At 42.8% G+C, this 20299-nt stretch overlaps 1 protein-coding gene across 1 annotated transcript in view; it reads left to right on the top strand.

Moving 5' to 3' along the window:
* The window catches only part of LOC147678438 (retinal guanylyl cyclase 2-like), a 276991-nt gene that overhangs the window by 241636 nt on the left and 15056 nt on the right, over positions 1-20299 (top strand). The window contains exons 16-17 of the mRNA XM_086946580.1: positions 13428-13526; positions 19729-19823. Coding sequence (XP_086802706.1) covers positions 13428-13526; positions 19729-19823 — 194 coding nt within the window. The remainder of the gene's footprint in view (positions 1-13427; positions 13527-19728; positions 19824-20299) is intronic.

Below are 20299 nucleotides of genomic sequence, written 5' to 3'. Positions count from 1 at the left end.
ATGCAAAGTTTCCAAAGATCACATAGTGCAATGTTAAGTTCGCCAAACTTTCCGTACATATTTTAAATTTGACACCCCTAATATTTGGGTCCATAGTTTCACTGCTCCTTTCCTGTGCGTTGAGGTAGACACATCTCAACCTATGTAGCAAAGGTTGTAGGGTTAAAGCAGTGTCAGTAATAGCAGCTCATTCCAGCCAGAATTAATTTGCTAGAGCCTTTTCGACCTTTCAGATACACCGCGGAGAAGTCTTTCGGTTCCCTGTGGGCTAGTAGTCCTGTTCTAACGAGTGTCAATAAAATATTGGCTTTGAGTTGCTGGATACCTGAGCCATGCATCAGACAATCTTCCTTTCTTCTAATCTCAGTTCTCTCTTTTCTATGGGAGCATCCATGCTCTGTTATGTCTTCCTACTGATGAATACAAGAGCAGTTGACCTCAACCCCAACATCTCAAATCTTAACAGAGTCCAGCGTAGGAGGCGTCCTCTGTAGAGTATTGTCTCCTTTATGTCAGGATTGATGTGGATATGTAGTCCAAATACTATCATGCCCTTGCAACAGAAGGTTTATATGTGCTTATTACCTTTAGCAATTCCATGCTTCACCTCAAAGAAGGGCAGTTGTGCTTGTAACCTTCCCAACATCGGTGTCCTCCACAGCCACATGGTGGTATTCTCCTTCCTCAGAGTGTTGTTGCCGCTGATGAAGGTCCTGAGCCTCAGTGTGGAGCTCACTCAAGGCTGCATAACCACTCAGATCTGGGTCTCCTTCAGTTTCATTGTACATACAATATATTTATAGCAATCGAGAAATTACCTTCAGGTAAGCCAATGTCAAAGTCGCTTACAGTTGGGTTACTCCAAAAACAAATCTGTTAATTTATCAATGAATAGATAATTCATGTAGAGATACAGAGATAAGGAAAGGGAAAACAAGGGTGTATGTATTCAAAAACCAAATTTTATATTGTTTGAAAATCATTAGTTATAAAGGGTACAAAATCAAGAATCAACACAATGTAGCCAGAAGTAAAAGATACATAAGGTTAAGTAGCCTTCACAGTTACAATTGTGAACACATTTTCACAAAATGTTTCTAGGCAATCTGAAGGGTTTACACAAAGCCAAAATTGCCTGTAGTACAATAAAATAAGGAATAGGTGTGATAGTCGACGTTTCGGTCTAATGTTGTCTTTGTCCATTAGACCATCCTCAGGACCTTGCTTATGTTGATAAAAAGACCCTTCGCGCTAGAAAAGATGAATGTTTGGAGGAACTAGTCCATAGATCGACTCTCTGGTCAAGCACACAATGGCTGTCACTACTTCACTTGAAGACCCCAGTGAATGTGGGTACTTTTTGTGTTAATAGATATGGAAAAGTTATGAAACCTACTACTTACTTACATTACTTGCACATATGACCAAATTTAATCCAAAACTATTTGGCTGTTTGGCTGCTAAATCCAATACAAAAAGTTTATGGGAAGTGCATTGGGGGCAAAACACGTTTTGGGACCCCCTGTTTTTCTTTATACCTTTCTGACCAATTACCAATCTAGAAGGTAAATAGGTCTGGAAGGTTCTGTGGAGATTCGTCGAAGGAGCGCACAGTTACTAAGAGGCAAAAATCTGAGGAAATTCTATCTCTAGTAACCCTAACAATAATTGCCACCGCCACTCTGTAATTTATATATATATCTTACCCAGTGGCGGTTGCCTCTGGGTACTTATAGTTTGGTTAGATGTAGAAAATGCATTTTTTGTGTTGCTAATAACTTTGGTCTCGTTTGATGAATCTGTCCAAAAAGGTAATATGTTTTGACTAGTTTGTGCATGGAAAGTATTGGGGTGAACCATCAAGTGGGGGCTGAGAAAATAAGGGGGGGTCCCAAAATGCAAAATCCCCGTGCAGTTTCCATGGACCTCTTTAGGTAGTGAAACAGGGAAAACTGCTGAAGGGAATTGTACCAAATTTGGCAGGAAGCTAGATCTTGATTCGCAGATTGTGCTTTTTGTGATTTAGTGTAAATCCGTTCAGGAGTTTTTAAAAATGAAGGTTCAAAGATAATCGTGTATCTGGCCATGCACCCCGTCCCCCTCCCCCAGCGCTCAAGCCTTTAAAATGCTCTGGGGTCCCCATCCCCCAGGGCTACTATTTATAAAAATAGGGAGGGGCCACCCGACCCCCCTCCCTGAGCCAGTAATGGCTCCAGGGACCCTTTCCCCAGAAATCTGCTCACATACTGCGTCCCGGGGAGACGGCCCCTGGGACACAATGGCTTCTCAGGCAGGAAAACTTGTGTTTGCTTCCACCTGGCGGGAATTGTTTTTAAACCTCTGCTAAACGGTATTAAACACAGAGTCTGCTCCAAGTGGGCTGTAGCTTTAAAAACTACACACGCCATCTGGGAGCAGACTTGGGATCTGTTTCCCGGCCCGCTCTGATGCAGAAGGGGAACAGATCAACATATTGCTCACGCCTGGAGGGAACAGCATAAATAGCTGCTCCCTCCGGGCACTGCAATGTTGGCTTCCCCAGTGTTGTGCATGGTGGGTACACGGGCACGCACCTTCAAATAATGCTGGCCCGGGGGATGGGGTCGACAGGACAAGCATAAGCTCAGGGATGGGGCCACATGCCCCTTTGGGATGAGGTCCTCCAAGGCCTAATCAGTCTCAGGGAGAGGGGGCCACGTTTCCCCTCTCCCTTTTAAAATCCTTAAGGCCAGGGGGGATGGGGTCCCCAGGGCCTATTGTGGCTCAGGGAGGATGCTTGCATTCACACTTCCCTTATATTTTGCTCCCGGGTATGGGGTCTCTGGGGGCCTTACAAGGCTTGGAAATGGGTGCTGCGAGGCCCCACTCCCTTTTTTTATTGTATTTGGCCCAGGGTGATGTGACTCCTAGGGCATATTAAGGCATGCAAAGTGGTGTTCCATGCCCTCGACTCCTGTTTAATTGTATTAGAACCCAGGGGATGGGGTCCTTGGGGGTCAATTAAGGGTCGGAACTGCACACCCCGCTCCGGTTCATATACTTTGGCCTCAGGGGATGAGGTCCCTGGGCCCTTAAGCCAACCCTATTGTGCGCATGGCAAATGCTGTGCATGGTGTGGTGTTGACAGCCTGCTGATGATTGGAAACAGGGCCTGGCTTCAACACAGGACCTGCAGCTAACCCGACGCCACACACGAGCAAAGGCAGTGCACAGCATGGGGTTGGCTGCCTCTGGGTGGCTGCCTGAGGGGAGTTGGACACAGGGCCTGGCTGCAAGCCAGGTACTTCAGCCAAACCCATGCATTGCACTACCAAAGGCGTGAGCAGCGTTAGTTTGGCTGTCTGCAGGAGGGGGTGAGTTGCCTCCAGATGTGTTGTCCATAGCGTATATATATATACGTGACTGTGAACAAGGGCAACTGCCCGAAACGCGTCAGTCTCGTATGCTGCCTCTGCCTTAAGAAAATAAAAAGAACTTGCCTTGATTTTGGGACTCGTGTCGTTTTCTGGGTCTGGGGCTCCAGATTTCAGTCTTCGTGCTTTGCCTGCATATATATATATATATATATATATATATATGTATATAATCTTGTTTGGCTACTTGGAATTCTCTGGATTAAGGTGCCAACATGAATGTGCTGCCCTTCTTGTGGATGTATTATACTTTACTGTGATTTGTAAATGGAGAGGCGCCATGAACAAGTATAATATTTTCCCTGTAGTTACCCCGTAGTTACGTGAAGATATAAAACAATCGAACAGTGCCAAGGTGCTATTCTAATGAAATGCTCAAGGTGGGCAGAGACAGTGAACATGTGCCCTTCCATTTCTGGTGTTTTGCAGTAGTTTTAAGATCTTCTTGTTCCTCAAATGGTTTGTAATTTCTGCTATATGAAGACAATGTTTACCTCGTCTTCATTGCTTGATTTTGCTCATGAGAAAGTGTCACTCATAGTTATTGAATTTCACTTATAATTACACTGAAATTAAGAAAATGTCACACATCAGCAACCTGAAATATTCGTAGCTATGATTCAGTAGTTATAGTTAGCTGAGATAACTATTACTTACGCCCCTGTAATGCACTGCTTATGACTGCATTTATTACATCACTCATGACACGGTCAGTGAAATCACTGATGACATCACAAATTACATCATCAAATGAGTGTAAGTTTTTTCTAAAAGTTTATGAGTGTTAAATAACCCTGGGCGTAGTTCGCGTAGTAGCGCTGCGCGTAGCTATGCGAAGTGCACTTCGTACTACGCGAGCTATGTGAACTGCATAGTGCACTGTGCAAAATGCTGTTCGCACTGTTTGCACAGTCCCGGATGCTTGTCCGCACAGTGCAATCAGTGCAAACCGCATCTTGCACAGTGCGAGCCATCATTTTCTGCCGGTCAAGTAGATTTCTACTCGAGCGGCAGCTTTCTCAACGCGGACTGGTAGTTTCTCATCGCGCGCGGTCGCGAACATAGGCAACCACTCGCAATGAGAAACCTGACCTCCCCACGTTGAGAATCTCGCTAGGAGGTTTATTTTCCAGGTTCGCGATCGCCAACTTGATGTTGCTGATTGCAAACGAGGAAAAAGTCTTGCCGGGATTGCTAGCTCGCGGTCACCAACTTGGCGTTGAGGACTACGAGCAAGCAAAAAAATGACTGCTACGCGTGATTGCACTGTGCTACATGCAATTAGTGTAGTGCGACGTAGCAGCAAACTTCGCAAACTACGCGAGCATAGCACAGTACTTCGTCCAGGGTTAGTGTTAAATATGTATGCTAAGCCACCACAAAACTTAAATTTCTATACTTCGTGTACTACTAATGAGTGATACTACACTACGAGTGAAATAAGAACCTAAATAAAACATCCCTGTAATCTATGTTTCTTTCAAAGAATTTCTAAGGTTTTTTTAATTCTACTTCTTAACTATAATATCGCTGTCATCTTTTGTTTTTTTTTGTGTTGTAATTCTTTATTGAAAAAATAAAGAGAAATAAATACATAAAAGTGTAGCACAAGATAATGGTCTATTGTCAGTACATATACTAATGTGCTACAAAGAAGAGAAAGCTATATAAATAAGAGGAGAGAGGAAGGAAAAAAGAAAAAAAGGATGAAGTAAAAGACAAAAGGTCAATAATGAAAGAGAGGAATATTGCATATGGTATGCTTGAAAATCCATACCTCCTGTCATTCATCACCATGAGATGGGATAGACATAATGGACCATGGGTAAAGCAAACAAAACGGATAAAATTGGATTTACAAAAGTATTAAATATGTAAAATGTAGTGTACATTGAGAATGATGGGAGGTCCTAAAGAATCCTAAGTATATAAATAAATAGTTAAAAAATTAAATAAATAGACAAATATACGATCAATTAGATGGATGAATAAATAGAAGAATGAATACATAAATAGATAATTAGAGAACAAATGACTTATCCTTACCTGGAAAAAGAAAAAAACAATAGCATAAGAAAACAAGAAAAGGAAAAAGAGAAAATAAGATAAGAAGAAAGAAGATAAACGATATGAGGAAGAGAGAAAGAGATAGGGACAGAGTGAGAGAAGAGAGGAGAGAAAGGCAAAAGGGGAAAGATGAAAGGAGAAATAGGAAATAAGGGAGGGGAGAGGGTAAGTTAGGAAAAGAAAGCATTCAGGAGTCTCTGAGAAAAGAAGCCCATACCTGTTGGAACATTTCCTCCTGATCTTGTAATCTATATAGTATAGGAACATGGGATGCTGTCTGAATCATTGCTACCATCCAGTCCTCCTTCGAGGGGGGATTCGGCAATTGTCATAGACTCAAGACACACATTTTGGCTGTAGAGAGTGCAGCATGTAATAGACGACTCTGTGGGCATGTAATATCAGGAAAGCTCTTAAGATCATGTAATAGAATAATGGGGGGTGTAAGGGGAAGTCAGAAGGGAATTGTTTCCTTAAGATAATGTGTAAGCGTTCCTGCCATTTCTCACGAAGAGCTTTAAGAAGTGGTTGTGTTACAGTTGCAAATGCCGCAAGATCTGGTGTAGAGGAAGATCAAATTCCTCACAAAGTAGGTCAAAGGATTTAAAATCTCCATTTAGAATGACCTGATTTAATATCTGTATTCCTCTTGAACTCCAACTGGACCAATGAAGCGCATGACCATTTATTCGGGTACTCTCGTTACCCCAAAGTGGAGCTTTAGAATGCAAACGATGAGCAACCCTAAGAAGACGATGTGCTTGATGCCATGCTTTATTATGTGGTTTGCTTCACAGGATGTGGAGGAGATATTCATGAACTGCGAGCTCCATATAAAAATTCAAGGCCATCATTACAGTTAAGTTGTGAGTGTTCTATTGTAACACATTGTGGAGTGTCTGTCTTACTCGGAAATAGGTAAGCTTATTGTGCCAGTTGTAAGGCTAAAGAGTAATGCTCCAGCGATGGCAAATCTAAGCCACTGTGGGAGCATCAAGCTATTAGTATGGCACCAGCTAAATGAGGATGCATAGATCCCCAGACAAAAACCCGTATACGGGCATCCACATGGCACAATGTGGATAAGGGAACTGCAATTGGAAGCATTCCAAGAACATAAGTAAAGTAAGTTAGAGTGACCATTCATACCGCTTGTACTCTTCCCGACATGGAAAAACACAAAAGAGACCACTTGGCACAATCAGTTTGCATTTGTCCTATTATTCGAGACCATCCCCTCTAATCCACGATTAACCAAAATTCCCAAGTATTTTAGGTGTGATGATTTCCAGCAAAAAAGGGATGTCATCAATTGATACTTTTGTGGTGCCATAAGAGAGTGGAAGAGCTTCACCTTATAACCAGAAAGGGTAGAAAACCTATTAATAATCTCAAGCAAGGCTGGTAAAGAATAAGAGAGATCCTTAAGAGTAGGAAGGATATCATCAGCATATAAGTATAACTTAGATACACCTCCCGCTACAGATATTCCCTGAATCTGCGACGGGTGACGAATAAGTGAGGCAAGGGGTTCCATCGCCAATAAGAAAAAAAAGGGAGGAGAGTACCCCATTGAATTGGAAAAGGTTCCGATAAAAAACTGCTGCAGTTGACTTGGGCTACAGACCTTAGAAATTAACGGATCCCCTAGGCCAGAACGTTTCATGGCGGCAAAGAGATAGACCCAGTTAATGCGGTCAAATGCTTTCTCTGCGTCCAGGGAAAGGGCCACAGCATCTTCCGTCATCTCTTTTGCAGCCCATAAAATATGAGCTAATGTTCGTAGCTGATTTCTGGAGGAACGACCTGGGACAATTCCAACCTGAGAATGGTGTATGAGGGATGGACTGACTTTGCGGAGTCGGGATGCTAAAATACTTGCCAATACTTTAAAATCCCCATTTATTAGGGAGATAGGACGAAAACTACCACAAGCAAGCGGATCTCTTCCCAGCTTAGGGATAACCGCAATCAATGCCCTATTAAAAATAGGACCAAGTGAGGATGTCTTAACAGCTTCATGAAAGGCAGAATAAAGAGTATCAATTGTTGTTTCCCCAAACCATTTATAATACTCTGCATAAAAACCGTCTTCTGCTGGTGATTTGTGATAAGGTAATTTGGCAATGGCTGCAGCAATTTACTCTCTGCTAATGTCACCATCAAGTAAGTCCCTAGCTTCATCTGTAAGGCATGGATGATCAATATCCGCAAGGTAGGCCGCTAATTGATCTTCATTTGCTGAAGTCTCAGGAGTGTAAAGTTTTTCATAAAAGGATGCAAAAGTATTTACTATTTCTTGTGGCTTAGTTAGAATCATACCTGATTCCGTCCTTATTGCAGGTATAGCCATGGCAGATTCACGTTGTTTCAGCTGTGCTGCAAGCAGTCCGCCTGCTTACTCCCCTGTTCATAATGTCTACCTTTTAGACGTGGACGGCATATTCAGCTTTGGAAGTATATAGATTGTTAAGTGCCTTTTTAGCTAACTCTAAGTTCTTGCGGTTGGGTTTAGTGCGACAAGAAGAATATATCCATGTAAGAGAGGTAATTTGGGCCTCAAGTTCAGTAAGACGCAGGGATACTGATTTATTGGCATCGGCTGCATCTCTCATTAGTTGTCCACAAATAGTTGCCTTCGCAGCTGCCCATATGGTTCTACAGGAGGTAACTGATGATTTGTTTTGATTAAATAATCAGAAAAATGAGAACGAAGTTGGACTTTACCTTTGGGTGAGCGGTATCTCTGAACATTCAGACGCCATGGTTTATGGCCTGGGGAAGTTAGACCTATTTCTAGAATAGGAAAAACCAGGGAGTGATCGGAAAGGCCAGCTTCAAAAATTAGGGATTCACTAATGCTAATGAATGGGAAATAAGAAAATAATCAATCCTGGATTGTGGGCCATGAGCAGAAGAAAGGAAGGTGTATTCCTTATCTGAGGGATGACAGAGGTGCAAATGATCCACCAATCCGTGGTCGGATGTTATTTATCCTAGCAAAGCTCTGTCTTCTTCATAACATCTATCTAAGGAACCTGTTCTGTCCAGACTGTGTCACGAGCTAGATTCCAATCACCACCAATAATACAGCTATATGCTCCAATTTCAATTAGCAATTGGTTCAATTTGAGAAGATAGGAACCTTTAGCTTTCGTTGGAACATATACTGAGCCCACACAAAGGATCCTATCCCCTATTTCTAACTTAGCATAGATGTATCTGCCTTCTGGATCAACCCAGGTGTTGAAAATTGTGACGTGTAGTGATTTGTGTAAGAGAATAGCTACTCCACATTTCCGCGGCTGACCCTTCTCAGAGGAAGATTGTGTTGTCAATCTGCAATGAATTACTTTTGCCACCCAATGTTGCTGTAATTTAGATGATCCTAAAGCATCCAAGTGAGCCTCTTGCAGAAGAGCAATATCAGTTCTTTTCATTTGCAAATAAGAGAGTACTTTCTTACGTTTAATAAAATACATACGCCCATTAATATTCCACAAAAGAATACGTAATGAATGATAGAAAGAAGACATGTTTGCTGTCATAGTTATGTTAGAAGGCGAAGGAGGCTAGTTTGACGGAAAAACTCATGTAAGGAATGAGAGGTATTAGTTTAAGGGAGGAGTGAAATAAAGAAGAAAATAAAGTATAATAGTGAAAGCTGTACACATTTTGGGGGGGTAGCAGGGTAAAGAAGGGAGATAGAGAATAAGGAAAATGCTATGTAAGATAGATGTCATAGAAAAAGGAAAGGGAAAAGATGGGAGATGGAAAATAAGTAAGTTCCGAGTAAGGAGAGAGGTCAAAGATGATATCAGAAAACTTCTAGAAAATTCCAAGGAGATTAAAGTATTGTGGGAAGGAAAAATTAGAAAGTTGCTTATAAGTACACAGGAGAATAAGGGAAAAGGGGGAAAGTAAGATTCTAGGAAATCTGGAAGAAAGACAAAAGAAATAAAGGGAAAAATAGTAAACGTGCTTCGTGGGGGAAACACGGCACTGGGGAAACAGGACTACTCTTGGCAGGTCTGAACTTTTGGGCTAAGTGCACTGGATGAGCCCCGTCTGGCGACAAAGTCAATAGTAAAAGTTACATGTGTACAATAATAGTAAAAGCATTGAGGTCGAGATAGTAAGAATATCTAAGTATTCAGAAGATCAGGTTATTTGATCTACAGTATAAAGATTGGAATTAAAAGTTGAAGAGATAGGGATAAAGAAATAAGCATCTTGAGAATCCAGTGTTAAAGAAAAGAAGGAGATCAAAGAAAAAAATAGAGAAAGAGAGAAGAATAAAGAAAGTCTATATAATATGTGTTTATCATAAACATAATATGATTATCAAAGTTTGCTTAACATAGTAGTAAAGGAAACAGAATATTAAATATCATAAATAGGAGTTATCACAATTAAATATTATCATATGTAAAATTAACACCATGCAGATAAATAGTATCATAGTTTAATATTGACACAATAAAATATCAAATATCATTATAATGAACTAATATTATAAATATTGGTTAAACAGAGAAAGAGGGGGAGGAGATATGTGGGAAGAGAACGAAAGAGGAGAAACATTAAAGTACATATCATGCATAGCAAATAAGCAAGAATTAAGAAATATAATCAATAAATAATTATCCTAATTTATAGCATAAAAGATTATACAATATATGAAAGGTAAGAGTATGTGGGTATTCGAGTTTTCAAATTCTCGAGTATTTAATCCGTAATATAGATATCAGGATAAAAGTTTGAGGGAATAGGGGGCAGGAGACAACCTTCCTAATAGTGCAACATTAAAGAAAAGTAGAAAATCAGAGGAGGCAAAAAAGGAGGAAGAAAAAGAAGATCGTAGGAAATTATCATATGTAGGATACAGTCAAAACAAGCATAGTTGAATATTAACTCAGATAGTTAAATAGCATCATAACCATAACTAAATTATTTGATATATATTTGTTAAAAAGGAGAAAGAGGGAGAGAAAGATGCAAGAAGGGGTTAAAAAAGAGGAGGAACATTCTGAAGCATATATTACAAGTGAGCAGAAATGCAGGTCTATAACCAGTAATCCTTGTTCATGTCATATATTGAAAGATTAACAATAATAAAAGTATAAGTAGAGAAGCATTGTATAACAATGTGAGGACAAATACAAGTTAGCAGAGTTATACATTAGAAAAAAGGAATAGGGTAAAATGGGGACATTATAAAGCAAATAATATATAACAAGGAGAACTAATGTTCAGGTACTCATCCAATCGTTGTCTTCAGCAGGAAAAGAAGATAACAGACTTTCATCAATTCATCCATGTAAGAAGGTAGAATTTCCAGCGTAAAGTTCAAGAGTTCAAGACATGCTCTTTTCAGATGAAGGGAAGTGTAAGAGGAGTACATGATTTGACTCTGTTTCTTTACTGTACAGGGCTATTACTATCTAAAGCACCTATTCAGCATCATCTTCTTCAATGAGTGTCAAGACAACGAATATCAAATTTCTCAATAATGTAGGTAGGTCAGTCATTCAACATATTTCAAGAGACACCATCCTCTGATAAAGGGGGCTTAAGAGGAGAGCGTGATTTGTCTCTGTCTCTTTCCTGTGTGAGGGCAGTCACTGCTTGAAGAGCCTGTGCTCGATCTCCAATTGGGCGAACAGGTCAATCTGGGTCCTGTCCTCTACTCCTGGACCGCCTGAGTTATGTCGAGACCCACCAGAGGATATCATAGATAAAAATGATTGGGGTTGGGATTGGGATTCAAATTCTGGTAGAGATGCAGAACACTCCACGTTTTGAGTAGAAAGACTGGCCAAAAAATGACGAAGGTCTTCCTGATTTTTAGATTTCAGTGTAGTTCAACTCCCACCCTAAATCAGTTTCACAATAGTATAGATAGGGGGAGTTACTCAAGATGTGAAATGGCTGTACATCGACCCAATGAAGATGGTGAACTCATCCAGTTCTTGGATAGAGCCCGAATTCAATGTTCAGATAAGGTCCTTAGTCAATGCAAGCAATGTGCTTGTTCTCCAAGTGCAATTCCATCTGGATGAATGTTTCCAGTATGGACGGCCTGAAAATATTTCAGAAAACGGCAGTCACAATGCTAAATGAATTGGCATGGACGTGACCCTCTCATCCACCACTTGACGATAGCCCCAAACCTTTCCATGAACAGCTAGAATTACCAGCACACTTTTTTGGGAACATTTTGTGAAGATTCGTCAAACTGCGCCAAAGATATAGGCATGTCAAAAAGCGCATTTCCTATGGAAACATGGTCCTGAGTATAACTACCTACTGTCGACCGTCAGTAAAATATATAAATACCCTATTGAAGGCTAGGGCTGAAACGCGTTGGCCTTGTGCGTGTCCGCACTCAATGGTGATGTTTTTTGAATAAACTAAGGATTTAATGAATCCCGGTTTTGCTGCTGTGTCCTTACCTCAATGTGAAGCGATTCCAAAATGAAGGTTGAAAAACTGGGACATATTTTCATATATTTATATATATTTGTATGTGCACATGCATGGGCTGACATGAGTTTGGTGAATCCGCTTCTTCCATTAGCTATCTTGCAAAGCGAGTCACAGAATCTCGTCTGAATCCTTGTGCACAGCCAGTTTGAAAGGAGCGTAGTACTGTTGCAAAGTTGGTGTGCCTGAGGACTTCTAATTTTACTCAATTATTTTACATATTACGGGGCAGATTTATGATAACTGGCGCATCCCCAGGGATGCACCAGTTATTTTGCGCCGCTGCTCCGCCACCCATGGTGCGCCGCATTTACAATGCGGCGCACCATGGGGCAAAAACGGCACAGATGCGTGAGTAAAGGTGGCGCATTGCTGGTGTTGCGTCGCAAGTGCGACGCAGCTCCAGCAAGGCTCGGGGGTGCCCCATCTTTACAATGCTGCATCAAGACCTACGCCTGCTTCAAGCAGGCGCAGGGTTTTGACGCAGCATTGGACTGAAAGTGACTGAGTGAAATCTTATGGAATGCCCACCCTGCGCCGGAACGCCCACAAGTGGCGCAGGGCTTTACAACGTGACGCATCTGCCTAGATGCGTCACGTTGTAAATGGGTCGTAGGGATGCGCCATGTTTACGCCGCTGTTGCGTGACGCAAACATGGCGCATTCCCAACATAAATCTGCCCCTACATGTGTTTGACAAAGCTGTGTTGGCTTTGACTTTAATTTTGTTCAGAAGATCTTCAAAGCATCAGATAGCAAGCTTGTTTGCAAGCCCCAGGTGCCCATTAAGTTATACTGCAAGTGCTGAAAATAATGGGTGTTATGATTATCCAATACAGTGGGGCCTTTTCTATTGACCTCAGAAGGATAAGTAGCAGAGTTATGCCCTATCAGGATCTCTGTGTAGACCTGTAGGGTCCACACATATCTCTGCCGCAGGTAAACAGCACATTGTACTGACTAGTTCATTGCCTTTGCATTCCATTTGCAAAGTTTCATTATAAGAGTATTGCTCAAATTAACAAAGTTTGTTGACTATATGCTAGTTTAGCACATATTCTCCTATTGTTCATGATATTGTGTGATTTTAAGGTGGGCATGTGAAGCAGCTCAATCCACCAAGAGTTTACCTCTCATACCATCAATCACAACTTTTTTTTCTACTCCTGTCTCTCCAGCACCACCTTCTGTTGTGTCTGTCATTTTCTCCTGCTCACTGTCTTCTTCTCTAATTTCTTGAGTCTCAGCCTGGCCCCTGTCTAGCAAGGGGTTTACATGAGATGTTCAAGTGGCTGATCCAGTGAAAGCAAATGGAAGAAATGCTTTTGTGATATCATGGTCTCTTAGACTGCAGAGGAGGCCTTTGGCAGGTTAAAAGGGGGATACGATGACAATGAAGCCTTCAAAATGAAGGTGCACTAGAAGTTCTTCTAATCTTGGCTTCTCTTTGTTCATTGGTAGGGCCCTGCGTAGCGGGCGTGGTGGGGCTCACGATGCCTCGATACTGCCTCTTTGGGGACACGGTGAACACTGCCTCCCGCATGGAATCTACAGGCCTGCGTAAGTCACGTGTTTTTCCCTTTCTTCGTTTTCTAGAGCTTCTAACGACTCTCATGTTGGAATTGTAAAGTATCTAAAAGTTGACAGATTACAAGACCCATGTGTTTTAAATCCTGTATAGTAGCACTGTGGCCAATACATTTTTGGCGAATCTATTGAGTAGCTGCACGCCTTACAAGTACTGAATAACATAACATCAAATGTCTTACTTTGTGAAGAGTTTAATGATGTGTTAGCCTCCCTCATTGATGGTTTCATAACAAAGCATGGATTCATGGGACCAATAAATAGGGATAATTCACCAATTGCTATATTCCTGCCACGGGCTTCTTGAGTATGTGATCATGGGGTGTTGTCAGGCTATCCGACTCATCACAGGAGAGTTTTATGCTTTGTCTGCACTTGTGGGACTCTCCTTGGGCATTAATCCATTGAGTCCACTGGAGCCATGTGTGTGTGCTGGTCTTATATACAATAGGATCCCCTTTTGCTTTAATCTGCTTAACCTCCTGATGGAAAACCATAGGCTGGATGGACTTCATACAGTGATATCCTGCTTTGGGTTTGATATGTATTACTTAGTAATTGAACATATGGTCTTCTTGGCTGAATAGAGTGGGATTTCTTATCCATTTCTGGTATTGGAAGATAGGAGGGCCTTTAAATTATTAAACGTTCAATTGGCTGTTGAGTAAAGAAGGACATGCAGAGTGGAAGCAAGAAAACAAGCTAATAATGTATTTATTTGCCATTTGCAATACAATATTCACATGTGTTGGTCTTGCCTGAAGTTAGCATTAGCTGCCTTCCCAGCCTCATGAAATCAAGGAAATTGATGAATACAAATAGATGCACGAATGCACACACCTTCTCTTGATCTGTCCTGCTGCCATTCACATTTTGTGTGTGCCTGCAGCAGCATAATGCATGTGGCAATGGTTCAGCCCATTTCAGTTATTGCCTCTCTTGCCTGTCAGCAGTGGCGGTGCGTCCATTAGGGGCGTTGGGGTGTTGCCCCACTGACCATGGACGACCGCACGCTGCAGGAAGTAGTAAATACTATAGGCTTCAAAAATAATGTATCCGCGCTTCACTAAGCGCACTCGCAGTACTGTTTGCGGCAGAGAGAGCCAGCGGGACAAGCCCGACAGATTCGGAATCGCGGAAGGCAGTGGGGGCGGGGCTGCGGCAATGAGTGACAGCGAAGCCATAGGTAGCGCAGCAGGCACTGAGTGTGTGTGCGCGCATTTTGGGCTAGTCATTTTTTTGACTGGCCCACGCATGCGCACACCCAGTAGTACCTTCCCCCCTCCTCCTCCCCTACAGCACACAAACAGGCAGGGACCCGGCACTCCCGGGTCTCATAATGTGTGAGAAACAGGATTGAACCCACGTGCAAAGGGTGGCGGCCACCGGCATTATAGAAAACGTGCTCCCACACACCGCGCGTGGACTTACACCGCTCAACACGCACACTTATATGAGCGGCGCTGCGCACTCACACAAGGAAAGATGTTTACAGCTGAACCTGAAGGAAGGCCACTATGGTAACAAAAGCGAGGTAAGTGGGGTACTCCTGGCGACCGGTTATAGGACTCACATTCTTTCTGCATTTAGTGGATTTCATTCCTCCATGGGTGTGAATCTTTATTTTAATCATTCCACACATCAGCGAACTCTGGCTTCTCAGAGAACAGCATGCTGCATTTTGGAGCAGGGGCTAATAATACAAATCCCCTTTTGATCGGACCAGGCGGGCATCATTGCAATATAAAATGCTCCTTGGGCCTGAAAGTCTACAAAGATTCATCGGTATACACAGAGTAAGAACCCGGCAAACAGCAACTGAATCGTCAAGGGTAGCATTATACAGGGCCACTGCTATCATGTAATTATGCGACCGCGTCGTTTTTCGCTTAAGTATGCATTTGCCGTATCCGCCACATAATCCATTGTCTTCTGCATAATCTTCAGATTGTAATAAAAAAAGGTTCATTTCTATCTCAAAGGTTTCAAAAGTTTCTAAAGACGCAGCAACACGTGCTGCCCCTCAGTGGAAGGTCCTCTGTAAAGCTTGATTGGTCACCATTCTGTTGCTTATTGCTATATTTTTGTGTTAAACCGGTGCTAATGAGAGTCAAGCAATGCCCAGGAAGTGTTAACAAGTGCAAAGATGACAAAAACATGCAGTATTACGATCGTAAAATGTGCCACATTAAACCACATCATTTGTGTTTTCTTGCCGCAAAATGTGGTCCTTCCCTGCCGCATAATTCCAGTGGCCCTGATTATACATTGCGTCACAGGCTTTTTAGGGGGACCAGGGGCATAGCTGCCTTTGGTGTAGTGACAGGGGTGCCCATGGGCTTGAGCGGCCTATGCCCTGATAGTTGTTCACTTTTACTGCCCACTTGCAGCCAAATGGGTAGTTTTCCTTGCTTGCACCAGGACCATTGGCACCATTGCTAATGGCGTCATGCAGCTTGTCTCTATTTTTTAGACACCACATGCATATTTTTTGCTGTCCTCTCCACTGTCTTGAGGGAGTAGAGTCCTCAGACATGCTGCCTCCTTGTGTGCTGCTTTCGCGTCCACATACGTTTTTCGCACTTAAGTTGCTTGCTTCTGGTTCCAAGCAGCTTCACCTAAAAGCAGCTTTGGAATTATGTAAGTGAACTTCCTGACTGTGAGTGCGTACAGAGGAGGATATTTAGGTTTAGCGTTGGGCCTGGGACCGGTTGGTTAACTGTTCTGCATTAAATGGTTCTAAAAATCGTAATGAGCTCTTGAAGGCAGTAAGGAATGGCGTGGCCAAGGGGGCCGCGGTGTCTACAGTCTACGCACTTAGGTACAGAGGTGGGCTGATCTGTTTGCAAATGCATCGGGCGTCACGTACATTGACTGGGCTACAGGCGTTTTGGGGCTGGGCCGAGTCAGAGTCAAGCTTATATGTCAGGCATGATGCCCTACTTTGGTTTCTTATGCGGTCTGAGATTAAGGTCTGGGGACGGAAGGGAGTCCGAGGGTGGCATGGGGTCGGGGAGCACTAGAATGGATAGATTAGGTCCTGGGTGTGTCTGGCAGGTCGGCGGTCCGAGAATGGATTGGAGGCTGTGGTTACCATGGATGGACTGGAGGTCAGAGTTCAGATCCTCTCAGTGAGGGCAGGGGCAGGGTATATTTGAGAACCTGGTTTTGAACGTGATATCGGTGGAAGACAGTCTTTGGAATTTATGTTGGAAACAATCATGGATCACACATTGAAAGTGAGTGAGGACAACTGCAACCTCTGATAGAGTGCTACTAGATTTGGATGATATATATTGGGCGGACGCCCTTTAAAAGGAGCGTGTAATACGCAAGTATTGGAAGATAAAGTATCGTACAAATTGGAGATTTGCCTTGAGAAAGCCCATAGGGGGCGAAACGCGCGTCGGCTGTCAAGAACTGTGTTTTAAAAAGAAATAAAGTTAGGATTTAGGATGCACTACGTGTTTCCTTTGAACAAAGAAATTGGGTCTATGCGTGCTTACAGCAAATGATTGAAAGAGACTTTTTGTGATGTGCAATGATGTTTTTCTATCGTATATTTGAGAACATCACAGACATGCATTGCAGATTCTGGGAGCATCTCTCCCACACGGTGTTTTGGAAAACCTCACCTGCAGATAGTGGCCCGAATGTTCTCTTTTCGTATTCCACCAGTCCCACGTACATGGATGAGAACAGGTTATAATGTACGGCAGCTTCCTATGAAGCTCTGTTTGATAATGGCCTCCATTTATGTGCAACCCGGCTCTATTAAAGTTATTTTTAAACACTCGTAAAGGGCGGAGGTCGGTGACCCGCAGCATCAACAAACATACATCATTGTGACGTTGACAGTTTTCCTAAATACACAGGAGAAAATAAAGGGCATTGCAGTTGAATCAAAACAGAAAGAAAATTATATACACCCCTACCCCCATCGTACTGTCTACCTACCATACAAGGGCTCTATTAAAGTTTGCCATGATGAATTCTGTGGTGAGATGGTGGTGCTCTCCTTATTGGTCTTTTTGAGGGTCTCTTCGTTCACGAAGACTCTCACATGCCTGTTTCTTCGCTTTCTCAAAGGACATTTCACTCACTGGTGATACGTGCGGCTTCTAGTATCTACAGCTCTTTCATATCTTCAACTCAACATGCGAACGTGGAAGTGGATGTGTTTGTCTTGGTTTTGAAATAGGGTTAGGGAGACTAGATTTCTCTGGTTGTTTGTGGGGGTGAGGGTGCTGGTTATCATTGAGTTCAAAGGATTTTTCCAATCTTAAAAAGGCAACTTGTACCACTTGTAGGTAGCACTGGGCAATGTTGAGGTCTGCACTAAAACTGGTTTCACTTCAGGAAGACTGATTTTTACACTTAGAAGGTTGCAGATTTATCTGCCCAGCTCCTCCTTTTCCCCATGCCCATCCTGGCTAGATTTAAGTCTGGAAGGGACTGCTAACGTGTTAATATGCAGAGTTGGTATTAAGATTTGTTTCTTTGCTTATCCGAGTCTTTAGAAATGTTTTTTGAACGGTTTACAAGAGCTCGCCTTTAATCTCTGTATCTTGTCCATCTATGCTAGATGGGACAGGAAATCTTGCAAACAGTTTCGTTCCTGCGCTTTAGGTTGGGAATTTTCTGAGTAGTGTGCCTACTTGAAAATATTACCTACGTAACAACCTGCATGTCTGTTGCTTTTCGCTAGGCTACAAGTCTGCAGTGTATTGAGTGTTGGCTAGATATTTCTTTGTGCCTATGCTAGTGCTGCCAACTGGGGATTGTCCTGAACCTTGGATGAATAATTAATAGCTAAAATATTTTGTTACTTTTTACTGGACAGCCTTTTAACTGCAGGGCATCGACGGGAAGGAAGGTTACAGTTAAACCTGTAGAAAAGCAATCGGCCTCATTAAGAGACCTGCATTGAATTCTCAGTTTCCCACTAACTGTTCAGGCAGTTGGGGCAAGTTAACATTCTGCCACGTCCTAGGCATAGTTCCCAACATCTATTGGCTCTTAGTTGCATTGCCCTGAACCCTTCAGAACAGCCCTGGTCTTGGGGTGTAGGGCGGGTTCATGCTGTCCCATATACTGTGTGGGTTCATGCTGTCCCATATATAGTCCCGGGACAGGAGACATGCTCTCACATATTTCACCCATGCATTCGCACCCTCTTCTCGCCTGAAGGTCCTTCTTCCTGAAGGACTGCGAGTGCGCACCCCCCTTCTCACGAGTGTGTCTCAAGCCCCGGGCCCGCACCCTCCCTGATTCGGTCACAGACCAGCGCCCCGGGCCGTTTTTCTCCTAAGGCTGCAGGAGTCTGTTCTGAAGCACTGTGGTTATACTGAATAAGCAGCTACCTATGTTATGTGACAGCTCTTTAATAATGTAATACCTGCACTTTCACAATTGCTTTATTAACCTTCCTGCTTACTCAAATTTGCTTGAAAATGCACAATTTTTCCACTATTTTTTCAAAATGTTCTCTGGGGAAATGCCCCCGAACCCTGCTTAGGGGGTTCGGGCTCGCTCGCTCCGCTCGCTTGCTACAGTGCAGTATGATTATCCGTTTCCACCCCACCACTTTCAAATGTCACCAGCCGCCACTGCCTGTCAGTGACGACATTTCTCATGATCACATGTGCACAACTACCTAAAAAGAGGTGGCACTCAGTACCATGGCTGGTGGGCAAGGTCTTTACTTCGCCATTGTTTTTGCTTTCTATTCCTAATACTTTTTTTTTAAATGTCTTAGTCAATTATGTGTTTTAAATATGACTTTGGGTTACAGTGATTGAAAGACAATAGTCCCTTCCATGTGCGCCAATGAAAAACAATTTTTGGGGGGATGTGCATTAAAACTACTAATAGTTTCCCCTATACCTGTATGCTTGCTAAATCTTTATTAAGATAATACGCAATGATTAATTGTGCATACATTTATTTTGCAAACATACTGGCTGCCACATTTAGGTGGTAGCATGTTTTCGTTTTTTAAAACTTTGTTGTGGCATATGGATCCATGACAATTTCAAAAAAAGGAATCCATCTCACGAGCTTGCTAAGGCCAGACCTGCTGGCATTTCCCTTGCTTGACATTTAATGATTTCAAAGTTCTATGTTTTTCGTTAAGTCACGTATGCAATTGCACCTCTTTTATTTCTCTCTCCAGCTTGCCGTATTCACGTAAACGTGAGTACAGTCAACATCCTGAAGAGCCTGCAGGAAGGTTATAAGGTGGATGTCAGGGGGAAGACCGAGCTGAAGGTAACACTGTCTGGGAGGCAGGACATGAACCACACAGCAGCACACTTCAAGGGGGGACAGACATGTTTTCCTTTTGTATCAACAGAATAACTCAGTGGAAACAGTGAAGTGAATGACTGGGTAAACTTATCAAGCCCTAGATAATATGAGCAAGGTGAATGGATGTGCCAGGTAATATCATGTGACAAGAGGAATGATCCGCCCACGAAGGGATAGGCGAATAAATGATCAGTGATGATAGATGGGCGAATGGTTAGGCGAATGAGCAAAGTACCGAGCCACTAGTCAAAGAGGTGGAGAGATACCCAAGAGATGGGCAAACAGAAGAACAGCCGAGTAAAGGGGATGGTAGAGCTAGGCAGGATTGGGAGCCAGGCATAGGGATGGAGGGCCAGGCATAGGGATGGAGGGCCGGGCAAAGGGATGGAGAGCCAGGCAAAGGGATGAGAGCTAAGCAAAGGGATGGAGAGCTAGGC

This window comes from Lissotriton vulgaris, chromosome 12, assembly GCF_964263255.1.
Source record: "Lissotriton vulgaris chromosome 12, aLisVul1.2, whole genome shotgun sequence".
In the NCBI taxonomy this organism is placed as follows: Eukaryota; Metazoa; Chordata; class Amphibia; order Caudata; family Salamandridae; genus Lissotriton; species Lissotriton vulgaris.
Note: the sequence above shows the minus strand (reverse complement) of the source record. Positions and strands in the feature narration are given on the sequence as shown.